Raw genomic sequence first — 22127 nt, forward strand, 5'->3', positions numbered from 1 at the left:
TCAAGTGAAATGTTACACGGAGAGGAAAACCTCGAAACTTCCCACATTTAGCCTGGTGGCAAGAGGACTCTAACCCATGATCTGTCTACCACTAAGGATATTTTATGTCAGCACTGTGGTTGGTGTGAGCCGAGTGCGGAGCTCCTATCGACCAACTATCGCTGGGATTCGAACTCGGTTCACCTCATTGGATGGCGAATGCTCAAACCCCTGAGCCACCTCAGCTCAAATAAATAAAAATATACGACGAATTAACACTAGTCTTTACTTATAAATGATATAAAATTTTAAATCTCAAAATTGTAAGCTTAACTGTTGCTATAAAAGGCCGAAAGCGGAACAATATTCTAATCATAATTTACCCAGTTATACGGCTTGCAAAATCGCCAGTTTCATGCGTGTCGTACCATCCGATGTCTTGTTTTAGTATAGAAGTCATAAGCAAACAGCGGATTTTAAAAGCTTGATTAGCTGCAGCAGAGTTAAAAAAAACAAATGAATATGTAATTGCAGATCAACATTACAACAACAAAATGCTGTATTGTAAATACACCACGTTGTTGAATCTTTTAAAAATTCTTCTTTCGATCTGAAAGAGGAAAACTTATCATAAATGTCAATGTTTAATAAATGATATAAATTGCAATCAAAATATCAGAAATGAATTTATTTTATTAGTGAAAATTTAAAATTATTTCAAAAGTGAAAAATGACTTAAAGAAAATTTTTTTTCAGTCTTGTAATTCGAAAGATATGGTGATTAATGTTCGAAAAGTTTGTTAAAATGTATGCTTTAGGGAGTCTTCAGCCGGCGGGGTTCGAACCCACGAACTCTCGGACATGGGATAGCCTTACCGACCAGGCTATCCTGGTAAAATTTGGTAGAGCAGCAGCTTTAATAGGGTGCGAATTTGAGAGACTTGTAATTGTTCTTCCTAAATTTGATTATATAATACATATTATTCATTTTTAGCGAAAACATCATTTTAACTAAACACTTTAAACAGGGCCGGGATAGCCTGGTCGGTAGGGCGCTGGGCCCATATCCAAGAGGTCGTGGGTTCGATCCTCGCCGGCCGAAGACTTCCCGTGTAGTAAATGGTGACTGATGCACGTTAAATCTGTCGAGTCTCAAAGTCCTCAATTCTTGTTATTCCTTTAGAGCGTAAACATGATATAATTTAACACTTTATGACGTAACAAAATTCAAGGTATCAGTTTTATAGTTTAATGGTGAATCCATTTTTCTGAGAGTGAGCATCAACTTTAATGTAGTGCAAAAGTGAGAGACATTGCTATTGCTCTTCTTAAACTTCATTATATAATATTTATTATTCTTTTAGAACGAAAATATGACATAACTTAATTCTTATGGTACTAGGAATCAATAATATAACCTTAATGTGGTGTAAAATTGAGACATATTCTCCTCTAACTTGATTACATAATACTTAATATTCTTTTTGAACGAAAACATGATTCAATAAATTTTTGTTTTATAGTATTATGGTTCAACTTTATATGATTTTCTTCTGATAATGTAGTTAATAATAAGAGTTTATAGGAGTAACGTTTGTTTGCTTTTTATAGTATGATAAATGATAAAGAAAAATGATGTCCAGGCTTAATATTAGAGAAACAATAGCAAACAATAAGTTCATTTAAAAAATTCTCGATAATAATCTATAATGTTATGTTTAAAAATATAAATTGCCTATCTATTAAGTAGATACCTATGTATAGCATGACACGGAAATGTATTACTTTGATTAAAAAATTTCACTAAATAATAATAAGAAACCTAACAAATTTGTATACGTTTTATTAAAAGGAAATAAAGCAAAACTATACAAAAGAAATTTCTCTTACAGAGAATATAAATTTCACTGACAGAAAATGTGATTCAAAAAACTTTTTTTCAATTGTATGACCCTGAGAAACACAGTGACAAACAAGTAATTTTACATAATACAAACATCACATAACATACAAATATCACATCAAACAAAGATCACTGAGGGGTTAATAAATTTTGTTGTTACGATTTATTCAATGAATTCATTGTACTTATTCTTTATATTTCTATGATTGTACCTTAATTATAGTGTTTAAACTTTACCTTCAAGTGCATTATTTGATTTTGATTCAGTTACTCGACTGCAACTTTGAACAAAGCAGTACTGTATTATGACATAAAGAAAAAAAATAACACTAATTTAACACTTTTAAATGCTGAATTCAAGTGAAATCTGTGCCTTATACAAACTATTATGCCCTGGGTACAAATGGACAACTTGTTTATCTTTATAATAACAGACTACACTGTAAAAATTCACTGTTAAATTACTTTAAAATGTACCGGCCTACAGCGAAATCGATTGCAGTAAATACAGAGCATAAATTTTAATATATTTTCATTTTTTAAGTAATGTTTGCTGTGAAATCAATAACTGTAACTAAAATCATATTACTATAAATATTACTGTAAAAGATACGATATAAAATTTTGTGATGACAACGGATTTTATGGTAAAATGCATTTAATGGATGTTGCACACAGGTTGTTAACACTATTAACCGTAATTTAATTCGAAAATTTTTACAGTGTTTCTCCTGTAAAATGGTTGAGAAACATATAATGTCATATTTTTTATAAAAAGCAAAATAATATTGTCTTCAATTTAAAAAAATTATATGTTTTTTTCATGTCATGTTTCAAAATTGTAACATGGATGCTAAATTTAAAAAGAAAATTAACTGAATTATACTTGCAATTAAGAATACAGCTATAAAACTTGCAATTAAGAATTAGGTATGAAAAACTTTGTGTTATAACAAATACGTAGTTACATATATTTTGCACATTGTAGTTAACAAAGATGGCACACATTACGAACATTATTTACTTCAATTTTCATAAATTCATAGATTTCATAATTCATTCAAATATTCGAAAATTTCATAATTTCATAATTCATTCATAAATTTCTAAAATTCAAAAATTTCATAATTAAAAAACTTTACAATTGAAAAATTTCATAATTTCAAATTCATTCACAAATTTTATAAATTTCTATTGAAAAAAACAAAGAAAAAAAACTCAATTTAGAGAGCAGTTCAATATTGGTTTTTTCTACCTTGAGAAAATTCTCTAATAATTGTGAAAAAGTTACGCATGAAATTTATTAGTTAAAACTCATGATATTGAAAAAATAACCTATGAAAACCCATAATTAACGTAATAAAACTAAAATAAAAGTGTTTAGTATGGTATTGAATGTGTACTTGACAATGAAAAGCAATGCATAACGCAAAAAGTTTAGCAAAAACGTTACAGAACATTGACCAAAGAAATTTAAATCTTTAAAATGTCACAATTATTTATCGCAATTGAATTTTTTTTCTTTTGCTAAAACAATTAGGTATGGTGAGTAATTTTTAAACTAATCGTTAAGAATCGCCTTTTTTTCCTATTTTACATTTTACGCCTTATTGTAAGCATTCGGATATTCTTAAAACAAAGATACATCTATACTTTTCAAATAAATAAATAAACAAAATAAATAAATAAATAAACAAAATAAATGAATAAATAAACAAAATAAATAAATAAATAAACAAAATAAATAAATAATAATAAGACAGTAGTTGCAAAATTGTTAAGATTGTAGCACTCTTTAAAATTATGTGATTGCATATTTAAAACTCCTCAAAACAACTTTTATTAACGATGTTAGTTTGTAAATATTATCAGTTGAAGCATTGTAACACCAAAACAAATACATAAGCCTTTCTCTTCAAGTATTGCCACGTGGTGAAACGGCCTTAACCATCTTTAGAAAGTATACATGTCTTCTGCCCCAGTCTTCTTTACTGATTAGTCAAGGTGCTGATGAACTTGTAGCCAGAAAATAAACAGGTCATTTCATGTTTCGTAGACTAGGTCTAGGTTGGTCATAGGTTAATGATGATATTTTATCGAATCTATTGCACTATCATAAGTTCAAAATGAAAAACTGAAGTGTGAATATTGCATTTATTATATTTGTTAAAAAATAAATAAATATTATATTTTTGGATTTATTTTACGGGCTAAATGTTCAATCGTGCATATATGTGTTTCAGATTCAGAATAATTTTTGGTGCATCTTGTACAAAGCAATGGTGTAGCTGAAAAGTGNAGGTGCTGATGAACTTGTAGCCAGAAAATAAACAGGTCATTTCATCTTTCGTAGACTAGGTCTACGTTGGTCATAGGTTAATGACGATATTTTATTTAATCTATTGCACTATCATAAGTTCAAAATGAAAAACTGAAGTGTGAATATTGAATTTATTATATTTGTTAAAAAATAAATAAATATTATATTTTTGGATTTATTTTACGGGCTAAATGTTCAATCGTACATATATTTTCAATTATAATATAAATGAAATTTTGTAAAACTTTGAGAATTTGCGTTATATTTAAACAACTTAGTGTGAGCGTGCTAAACTTTTTGAAAGCTCGCTTTTAAAAGAATTTTTTTTTCCTTTTATGTTAATTTGAAAATATATAAGACTTTAATATTTAGTATTTAAACCTATCTCAGTGCATTGAAATCTTTTATAGCTACATATATTTAAAGAAGGGAAATGAATTTAAACTAAAAGTATCTCTTAAAAGACAGATTCTCTTAAAAACAGTATTTTATTTATTTATTTATAAATAAATAAAACAATTTTCTTGATTTTTTTTCTCCATTTATTAAGAGTTATATGTCTGTGCGCGACTGAAATAAAAAGTAATTATTACGAAAATCTGTTAAAAATTTTGCATTAATTATTAAATTATTGTTTTGATGCTTAATCTTTTATAAACAGTGCTTTAAAATGCTTTTGAAAATCGTTGGTTTCAATACATACATAGAATTGAATGCTTTTTAGTTGTAAGTTTTTTTGAGGAATGTTAAATATAAATTTATTATATAAGATTTAATTTAATACAATTAAAGCTATATTTTAAATTCTTTTTTGGCATTTCTACGGTATTAAATACTGATTTACTTGTTACTATTTCAAACTATATTTTTCAATCAGTTATTTTGATTAGCAGATAGAGAAACAAAGAGGAAAGAAGACTTATACTTAGAAGGCGACGACTTATACTTAGAAAGAAGACGTATATAACTTCTTATTTAACATAATACTTAGCATTATAATAAGAGTTTAAATATTTAAATTTCAGTTTCATAAAAATTTGAAATCAAATTAAAAATATTAAATTTTTATTTTTAATATTTGGTTTTCTAAGCTTATTTATAAGTTTATTTATCAAATCACATTATTCATTTAATATTTTAGCTGAGCGATTAATATTTTTATGTATGTGAGACTATTAAATGTTTGTATTCCTAATTAGTATTAAGCATTATTGAAATTAATTAAGGCACGCTTTGTTTCTGAAAATTATGTTTCTTTCTCTTTTTATAACTAAAATTCAATTAATAACATATTTCGAAAGCAGACATTTCATAAAAGCGGATTATATATTATATTTTAATTTTACGTGAGCGAAATTGATAATTAAAATTTTTCCCCCTTTCTTCTTCTTTTTCAAATAAATTTTGACAGATTTAGTGATGCCATCTACTGATAGTAAGCAAAACTTAGCATGATTTAGTAAAAGCAATTTATAAAAATTATGAGCAACAAAAATACTTTAAAAAAAAACACTGAATTTTTTGAACTGAAATTCATTTAGTAACATATTTCAAACGCTGACATTTCATAAAAGCGGATTATATGTAATATTTTGGTTTTACTTTACAACAGTTTATTTGTGATTCTCTTCCCAAAAAATTTTTGCGACAGGTCTAGTGACGCCATCTACTGATAGTAAGCAAAACTTAGCATGTTTTAGTATAAGCAATTAATTAAAATTATCAGTTACTAAAAAAAAAAGAAAAATAAATAAATAAAACAAAAAAACATTGAATTTTTTTTATCTACAGACACCTGTAAAAAAGTTAAAAGGTTAAGATCAAAATTATATCTTTTCCCGAGAAATAACCAGCACTAATTACTTATAAAAAAACTACAAATGTTACATATTCGACATCGATGAAATAAAGGACCTGAGTTAAATCACAATATGTAGAGAATTTAGTTAACTCCAGCTATGTCATAGTAGTCTGAACATTATAAAGATTGTAATAATGTCCTTTTAAGTTTAGAAGTTCTTGGTGGGTACCACTCTCTACAATTTTCCCTTTGTAAATTACTGCTATTGTGTCTGCATTTTGAATTGTAGAGAGTCTATGAGCTATAATAAGACATGTGCGTCCACTACTTGCTTTGTCTAATGCTTCTTGCACAACCTAAAATATAATAGAAAGATATCTAAACATTTTAAAATTTTATATAAGTCACTTTTTGTGTTATGTGGTTTTCACCTTATTCACCCAATTTGTTAATAAGCTATTAGTAACTAAATTTGTTTGATAATCTTATTTAATTTTTCTTGCGGACAGTTATAATATATTTTTCACATGATCTATGATGTGATTATTCAGTGTAAATATTTTAAAAAAATAATAAAAAATAAAACGCCCCAAGTATTGGAAAATAAACAAATAATCAACACTAAATATTAATCTGTAAAAGACATGAATAATTTAAAAAGAAATAGAGACCAGTGTCGATCTCAAGAAACTTCAAATGATGGGATTTGATTCAAAACATTCGAATAATGAAATTAAATAACGGTAAATATTTTGATCATTAATAATAGAAAATGAAAGGTGCAATCACACTAATTAAACAATCATTAGTCATTAAAATTCCATATAATGGAACTAGGTTAAATAATAATAATGATAGAAGAAAATAAAACCCCCGAGATAAAGTTTTAATTATGTAAAATAATCAGCAAATAATGAAAAGTTTTTTAGCATCTTTACTGAGGTATACTATAAAATTTAAAAAGTTAATAAATGATTATTTATTATATATAAGACTACGTAAAAATTTAATGGATTCTTAAGACAAAATAGAGGTCATCTAATTTACAAGTGGATTAATTGCAGGGAGCCAAATAATCATCATGAGAAGTATAAAAATATTATTTTATTTCATAACCGGCATTGATCAGTCGACCCAATTCTGAGTTTATGACCATCAAGGTTCAACTCCGTAGCCTTGCAATTTTGAACCAAATCCAGGAAAAAAAGGAACTCCTGTATCAGGTATATAAATACACAAGTGGGCGACCTTTGTGCTAAAATACAAACTAAGGTAAACAACGTTTAAGAGCACAAAAAGTATTTATAAATCCAGACAGCTGTTTCGGATGCTCAAAGGGCAACCTTCATCAGTGCAACAGAAAGAAATTCGCTTTCGCTTTATTTAAAAAGAACTGGGCACCTGGGCCGCGCAGCGGCCCCTATCCCATACATCGTGACANAATTGTCTCCGTATGATATAGAGAAAAGTGACGTCACAAGGGGGGGGGGATTAGAGCAACGGCTAATAGGAAGGACGGGTGAATGGATGACGACGAATGGGTAGCAAGGAACAAAACAGGGGGTTAGTTAGGTTTAATCATAGATTTCCAAACAGGAGAAAGATAAGGAACGCTGGATAGGTCATTGACCAACAGTTTGGAATGTTTGAATATATTATAGGACTCATAAAAGTCTAAATCAAAAATTGAAGAACAATTTTGAATGACTTTAGAAGAAGAAAAATCAAAATTATGATTAGAGTCCCAACAATGTTGGGCAATAGATGAGCGTTTAGATTCTTGTTTTTTGACATAGGCTTCATGTTCCTTGACACGGTACTTTAAGGCACGCTTAGTTTGGCCAACATATGAAAGGCCGCATTGGCAATTAATTTGGTATATACGCCAGCTACTTTGACTGTCAATGGGCTGTTTGAGATTAGAACATTTTATCTTATTAATGAGACTGAAAATAATATTGAAATCAAACTTCTTTAGGATATTAGCAACTTGCCGACTTATTTTAGGAAAATAGGGTAAAATGACTAAATTGTTAGAAAATTCTTTGTCAGGTTTATCGGTAGGTGATTGTTTAGTTAAGTTTTTATAAATATTATCAATGATGTTAGGAGAATAACCTCTGTCATGAGCAATGGCTTTGATGTATGCATTTATAAATACTTTTTGTGCTCTTAAACGTTGTTTACCTTAGTTTGCAATCCTGTATCAGGTGTTAGGACTTTAGTATTACTTTTGGTGGCATCTGCGTTACATTCTGAGAAACCTCCACGAAAACCTCCTCCGGTTAGCCCGACGGTAAGGGGATTTTAAATTATGATCCTTCTACTACTGAACTTACATCAATGCTGTGGTCCGAACGAGACGGGAGCAGAATTCGTACCAACCAGTCAACGCTGAGATTCGTACCTGGAAGCGAACATTTTGTCCCCTGAGCCGGCTTGGTGTGTAGTGTTAAAATGTTTATAACCGTCGTTAAACAGCCGACCCAAATTTGAGTTTACGATTACCAATGTTCAACATCATAGTCTTGTAGTTTTGAACCCGATTTAGATGACAAGGAAACTCTTGGATGAAATATTGAGAGATGAAATATGAGAACTTTTTGAGGGAACTAATGCGCTTTTGTGTTACATGGATAGGAAAACCTCCCACGGTTAGCCTGATGGTAAGGGAACTCTAACCCATGATCCGTCCACCGCTGATTTTACGTCTGCATTGTGGTCGGTGCGAGCCGGGTGCAGAATTCGCATCAACCAGCCATCGCTGGGTTTCAACCCCGGGTTACCTCACGGCGAGTGGAGCGTTCAATCCTCTGAGTCATCGCGGTTCATAGTTTTAAAATTGATAAAGTATCTTTAAAAAAAACAATACTTCTTTCTAAAACTAAAAGGAAGGCAGAAAGTTTAGAATGAATTCTTTCAAAAAGCCTGAAAATCGTTTCTAAAACCCCCACCATTAATATTTTTTTGCTAATTTTTAAAAAATTCTTTTTTTTTTGAAATTAACTTATATTTTAAAAAAAAGTTAACAGTTTGATAACTTTTTTTCCACAGAAAAATCCTAATGATTACGAATAAACTTTTATAGAATATTCAGAATGTTTTGCTACTTTCGTTTACAAAATTTCGTCACATTCGGGAGAGTAGGTTTTTTCGGCAAGGTATCTTAAAATAAACTCGCTTTTTTTAATGATTATTCTCAATATTTTTCAAGTAACATTATTTTTTTTGTTTAAATTTCATAGCTAAAACTCATTACACAACTGAATCGGGAATTACATTCATCAGGCATGCGTTGTTTTGCAATTCTATTTTGTTTTTATACACAAAATATGCATGATGTTGCATGATAGGCATACTTAGGCATTTAAGCCTAAGCTGCTTTAGTCTTAATTTCATGAATAAATAAAATGCATAGCGACACAGTTTTAAAGGGGACCGGGATAGCCTCTGGTTGGTAGGGCGCTGGACTCTTCGAGAGAAGGGGAGTTTAAATCTAGCTGGCCAAAAACTCCCCGTGTAGTAAATGGTGGCTGGTGAGCGTAAAATCTGTGGGGTAATGAAGTCTTCCATGTTCCCATAACAAAGTTCATTACATAGTAAAGTACATTAGGAACATAACCATGTTCCCAATCGTTCTCCGGTTCAGGTCAAAATTGCGTATGAATTATGTACGAATGGGTCCGCCCTATAAGCGGGTGTGACGTATGGGTGTGGCAAAAATCAAGCTCTTAGCCATAAATAGCATCACTAGAAAAGAAGAACACTCGCTTCCCCAGCGCCTTAATGGCCTACAACAACATCATCAACTACGCAGTTTTAAACCATCTTCTCTAAAATGTTTCTATTTAAAATCAAGTGAAAGTGTTTAATATAGTATGCCAACTATATTAGAATTTTTTAATGAGAGTTTTGACTTACCTTTTCACTTTCTGCATCGAGGGCGGAGGTTGCTTCGTCAAGAAGTAATATTTTGGGATTTCTTAAGAGAGCTCGAGCAATAGCCACTCTCTGCTTCTGGCCGCCACTTAATTGCGTGCCTTTGTCACCAACTGGAGTGTCGTAGCCCTTCATAGAAAAAAAATATATATAACTGTAAATGAATTCTAAATAAATTTACTGTAAGATTATTCATCAATCCCATAAACAGCATGAGTTATTATTCTGTGCCTTCCATTGCTATCGAGGTGCACAAATCTTAGATTAAATCCTCTACAAATTTTCTACATCATTTCTAGTGTGATGTTCATAAATTTGTGATCTTCAGTTCATGCCAATATTTTTTTCATAATTTGTTGTTCTTTCGTTAAACTTTCTTGATTTTAATTCCTTGCGTTATTCAGGAAAATAAGCTCGTTTCTTATCTTTGGAACATGAGTATAGATCTAAGTGGGAATATGCTTATGGAATTAGCAATATGCCTCTTATTGCATTTTTCTCCAAAAAGGATTCTTTTTTGTTTAATGCGCATGTTCTAAAGCTTATTTTTGTAGAAAACGCAAATTTCTTTTCAATTTTTAGTGGTTTTCTGACGAAGAAAAACTTAAGAAATGTTATTTAAAGTGAAATTAAATGTTTTGAAACGAAAAGACATAACTTGTTGACATAACTGAAAGGAAAAAATGATGAGCACTAAAAATAAAGTAAAATATATTTTTATTTTTATTTTTACCTGAGGTAATGAAGAAATGAAGTTATGTATATTGGCTTGGCGTGCTGCTTCTATAATTTCTTGCATTTCAACTGTTCTAGAATTGTCTCCGTATGCAATGTTTTCAGCTATACTATAACTGAATAAGACAGGTTCTTGTGATACAAGGCCAATGTGAGATCGGAGGTTGGCTACTTGCAAATCTGAAACGTTTTCTCCGTCAAATACCTAATTTGAACAACAAAAAAAAATTATTTTGTCTACTATATAAACAACAACCACAACTTAATCAATCACGCATAAATCATCTTTAATTAATATAATTATATCTGTTTTTATAACTGGGCGATTCCATGAAAAAGGGGAAAAGCACCGGAAAATTCAAATAAGAATAATGTTATTATTTTGGATTTTTTCTGAATTAGAAAGGTTTGAAGTTTGATAATTTATAAATTTTTTTTGAGAATTCAGATTTTTAGTGTTGGTAGCCCATTGAACATTGCATTTACTTGTTCTGATCTGGGTGAAGAACATGGTCAGATTCTTAAAATCAGTAACTTAACATTATCTTCCTTTCAAAATGTTCCAAAGAATAAATATTGTTTATTACACTTAGTAGAAATATTGTGTAATGTTAAAATAACTTTTTGTTGCTAAATTCACTTAATTATATAAATTTCAACTAAACGTTAATGCATGTAACGTAAGTTACCAAAAACTAGGAAAAGTTTTTATGTGTAAAAAAAAACATGTGATACAAAAGTAAGAATATTATTTTTTCTTTCTTAGAGACTAGCACTAAATAAGTAGCAATAGCTTTTTTTTTCAAATATTATTTATTTACTGTTTTGTGCACTATTCAATATATGTAACGTAAGTTACTGACTTGCATGTAATGTTAGTTACCAATGTGAAATGAGTTCATTTCTTTTGAAAATTGGCATATAAACTAAATAAGATGTATCCAGTTATAATAACAAAGTTTAAATAAATAAACACTGCCTTAGGATATTAATTTTATTGAAAATCTTTGCATTAAGTCATTTTATTGGATGTTGGCATTCATATGTTTTCAAAGTTGGACGAAATCTCTCTAGAAGCTAATGGTGGCAAGAAGAAAGTACAAGCACGTTATCTTCTTCATTCAGTTCGAGAAATGTACCAAATGTTTATGGAAAAAAAATCCAGAATGCAAAATTGGAAGACTAAGTCCTTTGAGCTCCGTCCAAAGCATGTCTTGCTTAGTAGCAAACCTCCTAGAAATGTTTGTCTTTGTAAGTATCACGAAAACTTCGGATAAGCTACTGAAGCCTTCAGAAAATTCCATAATGTTCCATCTTACGCAATACTTCAGAAAATTATTTTTATGTTCAGAAAAAACAGATGAGTGCTGGTCTGGAGAATGTGTGCCGGTGGATATCAAAAATGTTCACATCTGGTCAGATGGGCCAAGGAGTCAGTTCAAGAATCGATATATAACTCCGGTCTTACCTGTTTTTGAGATTCATCATGGAAAAATATTGATGTGGAATTATTTTGCCACGTCACACGGCAAGAGTCCTGTTGATGGGACAGGTGGATCTATTAAAGGAAGTGTAAGAAATGTCGTATAGAAAAGAAAACATATTGTCATCAATGCCTCTGAGTTTGGGGCAGCAACACAAGAGCATTGAACAAAAATAAATATGGTAGAAATCACACCAGAAGATATTAAGAAGCGTCAGAAAAAGTTAATCTGTCTAGTCTATTCTCAAAAGCTCCACAGATTAAAAACATTAAGCAGATCCACCATTTAAAAGTTCAAGAAGGTATACCAGAAGGGTTTTTTAAGTGAAAGATGTTGAAAAACAAAATGATGAATCCAAAATAAAAGCTGGAGATTAGTATATGGTTAGATACGAGGAAATGTTATATCCAGGTGTGGTAATGTCTGTTGAAGAGCAAGAATTTAAAGTCAATGTAATGGCTGCTGTGGGAATCTATTGGAAATGACAAGGAAAAAGAGATGAAATATTCTACCAGAAAAAAAGCATGGTGAAAAGAATTGAGCCCCTATACTAGTTAATAACAGAGGACATTATAAGTGTGCATAGTAATGTCTGAATCAAGTATGTAAATGAAAAGTTTTTTGAGTTTACTTCATGTACACTTTTTCTCCCTTGCACTATACTGTTTAAATATGTTAATTTGCATTTGTACATTACTGGAGTAAAAGTTTGATGCAAAGGGAATTTCGTAACGTAAGTTACTGTAACGTAAGTTACCCATTTAAAAAATTATATTTAATTGAACTTTTGAAATAAAATCTTAAATCTAGGCATAATAAATATTTAAACATGTCAGTAAAATGATACATATAATCTTAATCAATTAACATTTGTATGAGAACAGAATTTTGCCTTCAAGCATATTGCAAATTTATGCCATTCCTTTTTCAGTAACGTAAGTTACCACACTAGTTTTAGGTTTTTACACTGCTTAAATGGAAAAATATTAATTATTCTAATTAGGTTGCTTTTGGTTTTGATTGTAATTTTAAGAAATCACTTTATTTTAGATTGTGTATTAGTATTATTTGTATGCTTCTAAGTTGTCAGTGCAATAAAATTTCTGTGAATGTAACGTAAGTTACCATGGAATAGCCCANTCAACGGCCAACTCTGGTGCTGACGAGTATGCAATTACTTGGTCTCCTTGTTCTGCTGTCGTGATGGTGAGACTTCTAAACTTCGCATAAGGTCCTTTCGACCTGGGTCTCTCTTATTAGAATTCTTACAGGTAGATAATGAAATAACAAATAGTATTTGGTGCATTTTTAGTCAAAAACTACGCGATAGATCAAATACATAATTTATAACAGAGATTAACCTTATAGCATGCGAAACAAATTTTTAAAGTTGTTAGGTATTTTATACATTTAAATTTTAAAAAAGTATCTGAAAGAACAATATTTTTGTCTAAAACTTAAAGGGCTGTAGAAAATTTTGAATTAATTCCTTGAAAAAGTTTCAAAATCGTTTCTAAAACCCCCACCAATAACATTTTTTTGCCCATTCTTTTTAATGAAATTGATTTTTTTTAAAAAAAAAAAGTTTACTCTTTGTTATTTCTTTTTTCCACAGAAAAATCCTAATGATTACCAGCAAACGTTTTTTTAGAATATTCAGAATGTTTTGTTATTTTCGTTCACAAATTTTCGTCACATTTGAGAGAGTAGGCTTTTTCGGTCTTATAGCTTAAAATAAACTAGTTTTTTTATGCTTATTCTCAATTTTTTTCAAGTAGAATTATATTTTTGTTTAAATTTCATAGCTTAAACTCATTAAACTGAATCGGGAATTGCACTCATCAGACATGCGTCGTTTTGCAATTCTGTTTTGTTTTTATACTCAAAATATGTATGATGTTTTGCATGATATGCATACTTAGGCATTTCAGCTGCTTTAGTCATAATTTCATAAAAAAATATAATGCATAACTACACAGTTTTAAAGGATAGCCTGGTTGGTAGGGAGCTAGACTTACGTTCGGGAGAAGGGGAGTACGAACCCAGCCGACCAAAGACTCCCCGTGTAGTAAATGGTGGTTGGTGCGGGTTAAATCTGTCGGGTCATGAAGTCTTCCATGTTCCCATAACAAATTATATCTATGGGGGTACTGTATTATCGTTCTCTGGTTCAGGTCAAAATTACGTATGAATTATGTACGAATGGGTCCGCCCTATAAACGAGTGTAACGTATGGATGTGGCAGAAATCAAGTTCTTAATCATAGATAGCGCCACTGGAAAACAAGAACAATCTCTCCCCCAGTGCCTAAATGGTCGACGACAACATCAACTACACAGTTTTAACCATCTTCTCTAAAATGTTTCTAAAATTAAACTATAAATACTAAAATCCTGGTGCTTAAAATCAAGTTAAAGTGTTTATATAGTATATTAACTATATTAGAATTTTTCAATGAGAGTTTTAACATACCTTTTCACTTTCTGCATCGAGGGCAGAGGTTGCTTCGTCAAGAAGTAATATTTTGGGATTTCTTAAGAGAGCTCGAGCAATAGCCACTCTCTGCTTCTGGCCGCCACTTAATTGCGTGCCTTTGTCACCAACTGGAGTGTCGTAGCCCTTCATAGGAAAAAAAATAACTGTAAATGAATTCGAAATAAATTTATTGTATGACTATTCGTCAATCTCGTAAACAGCATGAGATTTTGTGTGAATTCCATTGCCATCGAGGTTCAAATATCTTAGATTAAATCCTCTACAAGTTCAATTTTTGTACATCATTTCTAGTGTGATGTTCATAAATTCGTGATCATCAGTTCATGCCAATATTTTTTGTTGTCCTTTTATTAAACTTGATTAACTCATTAAACTTGATTTTAATTCCTTACGTTATCCAGGAAAATAAGCTCGCATATTATCTTTAGGACATGAGCATAGCAATAGTGGGAAGTGATGTAGAAGTGGGAATATGCTTATAGAATGAGCAATATGCCTTTTATTGCTTTTTTCTCCAAAACTGATTCTTTTTTGTTTAATGCGTAGATTCCAAAGCTTATTTTTGTAGAAACCGCTAATTTCTCTTTAATTTTTAGTGGTTTTCTGACGAAGAAAACTTAAGAAATGTTATTTAAAGTAAAATTAAATGTTTTGAAATGAAAAGACATAACTAACACACACAAAAAAAAATAATGATAAGAACTAAAAATAAAGCAAAATATATTTATGTTTTTATTTTTACCTGAGGCAATGAAGAAATGAAGGTATGTATATTGGCTTGACGTGCTGCTTCTATAATTTCTTGCATTTCAACTGTTCTAGAATTGTCCCCGTATGCTATGTTCTCAGCTATACTGTAACTGAATAAGACAGGTTCTTGTGATACAAGGCCGATGTGAGATCGGAGGTTAGCCACTTGCAAATCTGAAACGTTTTCTTCGTCAAATACCTAATTTGGATGAAAAAATAAATTATTTTGTCTACTATATAAACAGCAACCACAACTTAATCAATCACCCATAAATCATCTGTAATTAATGTAATGACATCTGTTTTAATAACTTATTATATAAAACGAAGAAAAGACGGGCAAAATCTTTTTGTTCCAAATTATATGATTTAAACGCTAAGTATGTTCGTTATACTACATGGTGTAAAGAAACAGCCAAAACTTTTGATATTCAGTAAGACTAAAATTTTTTAATTACAGCAAGAAAACATGCACATAAAGTCAGTTATTTTTGCGAAACAATATTAACTAAGAGTAATTAATTGTAGATGCTTACATACACTAATTCTTAAATTAAAATTAGTTGTTAAATTAAACATACGCAAAGTTAAGGAGAATATTAAGACAAATACGAACAACGCTTAACATAAGAAAAGTGGATAGAAATTTTAGATTATTAGTTTTAGCTTGTTATATGCATTTTAGAGAATTTTAAAAATTAAAATATTGTGTTGTTATTACTAATGCCATATGACAAAATAAGCAAGCCTGCTTGAAATTAAGCGAATTTTAAGACAGAGGATGCGTTTCTAGCTTTTTTTTTTCTTCAGGGGAGTCATCTATGACCAAGAACACGACTTCAGCCATGCACACGTCATAACCTGTTTTACAAGGAGGACTAAATCATACTCCATTCATTCACAGATCGAAATTTTGATTTGAACTAGAGAACGATCTTCAATTCAGTACCCCAAGAGGTATTAAACTGTTATGGGAAATTGGAGGACTTTGTGCCTCCGACAGATTTAACGTACACCAGAAACCATTTAATACAAGGATATTCCTTGGTCGGCTGTATTTGAACTCCCTTTCTAACGAACATGAGTCCAAAGTCCTACCAACCAGGCTATCCTGGCCAAAATTAAAATATTAATAATCTTACTGCACTACTAAAATCATAGATACGTATTTTAATGGCCCATATTTGTTTGTTTAAATGTATCGTTGCGTAGAAAACAACAATGAACTATCTTGTATTTGTACTTAGAATGCAAGCATTTGACTATTGATATCATAGGTGAATATGATATGAGTGTGTATGAGCTTGGTGAACCTTCTGAAATATTTATGACCAATTGGCTTGGTTTTAACTTAAAATAAAGTATTCCGTCACACAATTTTTTAGGTAGTTGGAGGTTTTGAAACGTTAACTCATTTTCGTATTTATTTCAGTGATTTAGATTCTTTTCATAAGCCTATGATCTAATTTTTTTCACTCCCATTTAAAACAAAACGTCTTCTTTTGGCGGAATTGAAACCTTTGGTAATCAAACTATACTTAAAATAATAGAAATGATTGAATGAATAAAAATTGTAACTTTGAGATTTCCTTAGTGAAATCAAAGCAACCAGAGAACCAACTTCACTGACTGGCAAAACGTTTATCTATTACTTAATTAAAATAGTCACTTCTATGGCGTTATGCAGTTCAGAAATATTTAGCATTTTGAAAACATTTCGTGTAAAAATATAACGGCATATTTTAGAAATTATTAAAAAAAGAATCAATTTCATTTTAGGATCAATTTCACTTCAGAATCAATTTCCCTTTAGGATCAATTTCACTTCAAAATCAATTTCCCTTTAGGATCAATTTCATTTCAGAATCAATTTCCCTTTAGGATCAATTTCACTTCAGAATCAATTTCAATTCAGAGGTGCTAAAAAAAAAGTTGTTTGCGTAACACTGGGAAACACACTTTTTTGCTGCATTTATACAAATACGTTAACTTGCCTAATTCAGGAGTTAGATTCCAAATCTGAAATTAGTTTTTAATAAAAAAATAGACGAACAAATAAAGAAAAAAATATATAATTTAAAACAAAAAAGGTTGTAACTTGGATAGAGAAACCTATTGCAGATTAGAAATCTGTGATACGAAAGTATCTAAGATGTTTTAACAAATCTCATGCCACAAAAAAGATGTTCCTCAGCGTTATCAGTTATACTGTATAAGTTATGGTATCTGTACTCAGACATTCTTAATTCAAATATTCATGAATTAAAACACTAGGAGGAACTGTTTTTTCTTATTTTCTCATTTATGTATTTCTTGATAATTAATAAAGGTTGGACAACAATCCGAAAGAAATATTTCGAAAAAACAACATTAAAACCATTTTAAGCTGCACATATAAATCATTATATCATTAGATAAATCATTATATGATTATATAAATCAATATATTATATAAATCATTATATCTATATATGAATCATTATATCATTATATAAATCGTTTCTTACCACATTCCCCTGTAAAGGGTCGTAAAAACGTTCGATCAATTGTACACAAGTACTTTTACCGCATCCACTACTGCCCACAAGAGCCACTGTCTTCCCAGCTTCAATACTCAAATCAAGTCCTCTCAATATTCTTGTATTAGGTCGACTTGGATAATTAAAGTGCACTTTTCGAAAATCAACATATCCCTTAACGTCATTCTAAATGAAGAGAACAATTTATGAAATTAAAATACTCAAAATGAGAAAGATGATAAAATTATCCCAGTTCTATGCATGTTTAAAATTTAGACAGATTTAAACAGATTTTGATTTTTTCCTGCCAATATGATCTGTACGTTAAAAATTAGTCTAGTTTTTTCTAAACATATGCTTCGTAGTTTGGGGTATCATTTTCTTACATCTTGTAATATTTGCAGTTCTTGACAATGCAATTTATATATACTAAAACTAAATAAGGTATTAACACATTTTTAGACAAATGTGTGTAAATACACCATTTCAATAAATATTTTGTATTTCCACTGTGATGCACACTGTATTTTTCTGCTATTTTTAAAGGTACTGAAGACATTTATTAAAATATGTTAGTCACTTATTTGGAATAAACAATTTCTGTTGAGAACATTTTAAAGTATGATGGCTTTTTTAAACTTGAAATGGTTATTTATAAATTCAACTTTTTGGAAATATAATTACTCCTCTTGATATTGATCATATGTTTTTATTACGGATTAAAAGTTCTACCGTTTTTATTCAAACCACAATCTATGCACCTTTACCATGATGAATTTTATCACCATTTAAGGACCTTTTCATTTCTTAAAAGTATTATTTCCCTTGAATGAAGCTTTTTTCTGCTTTAATGAATGTAATTTAAGCATATTTCAGTGAAAGTAATATCACATTTTTATGACACAATAAAAATAAATTTGAGGATCGGTCCTGTACTTTAAACATGTATCAACATGAATGCCTAGTCTCATAATTAGTAGAGATGAAACTTTTATTTTGATTAAATCAAAACACATAATAAAATTTTATTCCCATATTATTATATATTGCATGCATATTATCTAAATGTTTAGTTACATATTATCTAATGTTGTGCAAATGTTACAGGTTATGAACATGTTATCTAAATGTCGATAAATAAAATAGCATTATTTCAAGAATTGCTGCAAATATTTGAAACATGTTAAATAACATACCAGAATTTTTCCATGTACCGATAGAGAATCTATTCTAGGTTCTACATCAAGAAGTTTAAATATTCTAACAGCGGCTAGCTTAGCTCTATTGTAATCTGGAGCAAATGACATTGCTTGTCCAACAAACATCATCCCCATTAAAACTCCTTCGAGCACTCTAGTTTAATTAGAACAATAAAACGAAAAATTAACTCAATTATAAAATTGAGATCAAAAGTTAAATCTTGAATGGAAAGTTTAAAAATGTAAAGATAAAACGTTTAAAATAAAATACTGTTAAAATGCAACTATTATTTCTTTTGTTACAATATAAAAATTTCTATATAATTTGAAAATATAGTGGAAATCTTCACGCCAACAACAATCACCATGGGCTAAATGAGAATAAAAGAGGTCGATCAGGTTTGCTCGATGATGGCTACGAGTTGAAATAAGCATACGAGTAGAATACGCATACGCCCTGCAAGCTAGTCCCTTTCTGTGATTTTTTTTTTTTAAAAATCTTGCGGCGAACTGTCCGGAAATTGTCAAGATTTGGCGATTACTTCGTACGGATCACGATATGGAAATCTTCACAATATAACTACATATTTTACTTCGTTCAATATTTTGCACACTTGCACACTGTTACCAATTTATGTATCAAACATAGCATTTTCAACCGTAAAACGTCGCTTAAAGAAATATTTATCTTCGTAAAATTGTATGTTTTTGAAGCAAGCTGAATACCCGGTGTCCTTACAGAGGAAAAAATCTTAAATTTAATATTTTTTTTTAAATAAAAATTCGTATTTAAGTGCTGACGACACGAAAGAAGACGAAAGTAAGAACGGTCGGGAAAGAACCAATTCTATTCTTTTCGCTTAGTTCGAGATGAAATTTAATTTATTTGCTTACATTAAAAAATCCCACTAAATATTGTACTTTTCTTTCCGCCTGTGATTTAAATAACAATGAAAGAATCTCTCCATATTTTGTTCATGTTTATAGCTATAATAGGTTCTTGGATCTCGTAATTTAAACGAAAAACCGGTTTTAACACAATATAATTTAAAAAAAAAGAAAAAAAAGAAGGTTTGAACGCTTTTTAGGATCGAGAGAAAATATTGAATCCCACACACTGCTCTATATTTATGGAATCTAGCACAAACATTGGTTTATATAATATAATAATAAGATAAAGAGATATATGGAGAGTAACATATTGGCAAGATACATATATAGACACATATACACTAATTTTTACGGGATATACAATATCGTTCAATACAATCTGACAATATCGTTAGAAAACAAACTGAAAAATTTAATTTGTTTTCATCTTAAGAGAAGAATAGAGATATAAACTGTTATGACAAAATCGTTCGAAAACGAGCTGAAAAGTTTAATTAGTTTTCATCTTAGCTGAAGAATAGAGATATCTCTTCCCTGTTTTTTTTTTTTTTTATTGTAAATAAATTATTCGAAAGTTTTGAAAACCAGCTATTTATTTTAATACAAAATATTTTCGAAAGCTGCACCAATATTTCATTCGTCCTTTTTTCATCAAATTAAAAATTCATATAAAATATGCATTTAAAAAGTTGCGAATTTAATTGGGTCATTTTAAGTACAATAATCAAACCGCAATCTGCAAATTGTAAAAAATTCCAGACTCCAGAGAAAACTTTGCGAACATCGTCCGTAAAATACAATTTTACCGTAAAATTTTGCAGTATTATTTATTTAATTAGAGTGATTAAATGATTTTACTGTGATTATTACAGTTAAAATTAATGTTTATCAAATTTTTTGTACCTTGACATGTTTTAGTAAGCACCCTGAGTACCAGTACTTTTTACCGTTATTTAATACGCAATTTTTTACTTGTGTAGGAATGTTCTCCAAGTTTGTAAAAATCATAAATTGTATTTAATTATTATTTATGATTTTAAAAATTTTAAAGTAGTTTAATTTTTCCATAGAATATTTTTTAAAATATTGATTAAAGAATTGTTATTAAATTAAGTCTAATGATGTCATGCAAAAACTATAAATTGAATCAATTGAAAAATCAACCGTTAAACGATTAACAACCGTTAACCGTTAAACGAAAGACTTTTCAAAATAGGATGAGATTTTGAGCGGACTTCAAAAGCTCATGATGCGGAAGTAATTCATTATTATATAAAAGCCATATATTTTTATTATTTATAATTGGATTTCTATTTTTTAAAATTATTTCGGGTACTCTGAATATTTAAATTTGTATCTTTCAATAATGCATTTGTTTTACAAAATTTTATTGCATTGCATTTCGTTTTTTAGAATTATATTAAATTGCATTTTGTTTTTTCCAATCTTCAATACTAACAAATACTTACTTCATCAAAGTATCGTATTTCAGCTCTTTATCAGCAACCAGTATAGCCCCATAATACAAAACAGCAGAGTAAGAAAGAGGATTTAGCGCTTGGGCAAAACCATAAATGAATCCTCTTAAGTGGGCCATATTCCGAGAGTTTCTAAGAAATGAGCAGTAGTTAGATGATCATCCATCTTATTGAAAAATAAGCAATTAAAACTCCTTATTGTTTCTTAACTAAAAATGGATAAATTAAAATTTTATTTCTGTATAACTAACTTATAGTTTTGCATCAAACTAAAAAAGGCTATTTAAGCCAATATTTCGTTATGATACTCTGTAGCAAGTTAAGAATGAATGCCAAGTGTATGCTACGTTGCCACCGGGAAAGTATATCTTCATCGCCAACTCTTGAAACGACGTTGCATACTCTATCTTTTTGCTTGTTTTCTTAAATCGTGTGAAATGAAGAGAATAAAACTTACTGAATAAGAATTATTGTTTTGTTAATAAGAACTAATAAATAAAAATGATATCTAAAATTTGAGACAAATATACGTCTTTCTTTTTGCATTTAAAGAAACTAATGGAAGAATAATACATATTGTTTCTAGCAGACGATCTTCTTCTACAGCAAATCATTTCTTTATCTCGCATTTGA

At 29.7% G+C, this 22127-nt stretch overlaps 2 protein-coding genes across 2 annotated transcripts in view; one reads left to right on the plus strand and one right to left on the minus strand.

Annotated features, from left to right (window-relative positions):
- Positions 1–22127, plus strand: part of LOC107452351 (ATP-dependent translocase ABCB1) — a 143574-nt gene that overhangs the window by 81536 nt on the left and 39911 nt on the right. The gene's annotated exons all lie outside the window — the stretch shown is intronic.
- Positions 4177–22127, minus strand: part of LOC107442799 (ATP-dependent translocase ABCB1) — a 46164-nt gene continuing 28213 nt past the window's right edge. The window contains exons 18-23 of the mRNA XM_043055229.2: positions 21486–21626; positions 19123–19279; positions 17915–18112; positions 10676–10882; positions 9925–10071; positions 4177–6359 (exon numbers count right to left, since the gene is read on the minus strand). Coding sequence (XP_042911163.2) covers positions 6159–6359; positions 9925–10071; positions 10676–10882; positions 17915–18112; positions 19123–19279; positions 21486–21626 — 1051 coding nt within the window. The 3' untranslated portion in view covers positions 4177–6158. The remainder of the gene's footprint in view (positions 6360–9924; positions 10072–10675; positions 10883–17914; positions 18113–19122; positions 19280–21485; positions 21627–22127) is intronic.

This window comes from Parasteatoda tepidariorum, chromosome 2 (genome assembly GCF_043381705.1).
Source record: "Parasteatoda tepidariorum isolate YZ-2023 chromosome 2, CAS_Ptep_4.0, whole genome shotgun sequence".
NCBI lineage: Eukaryota > Metazoa > Arthropoda > Arachnida > Araneae > Theridiidae > Parasteatoda > Parasteatoda tepidariorum.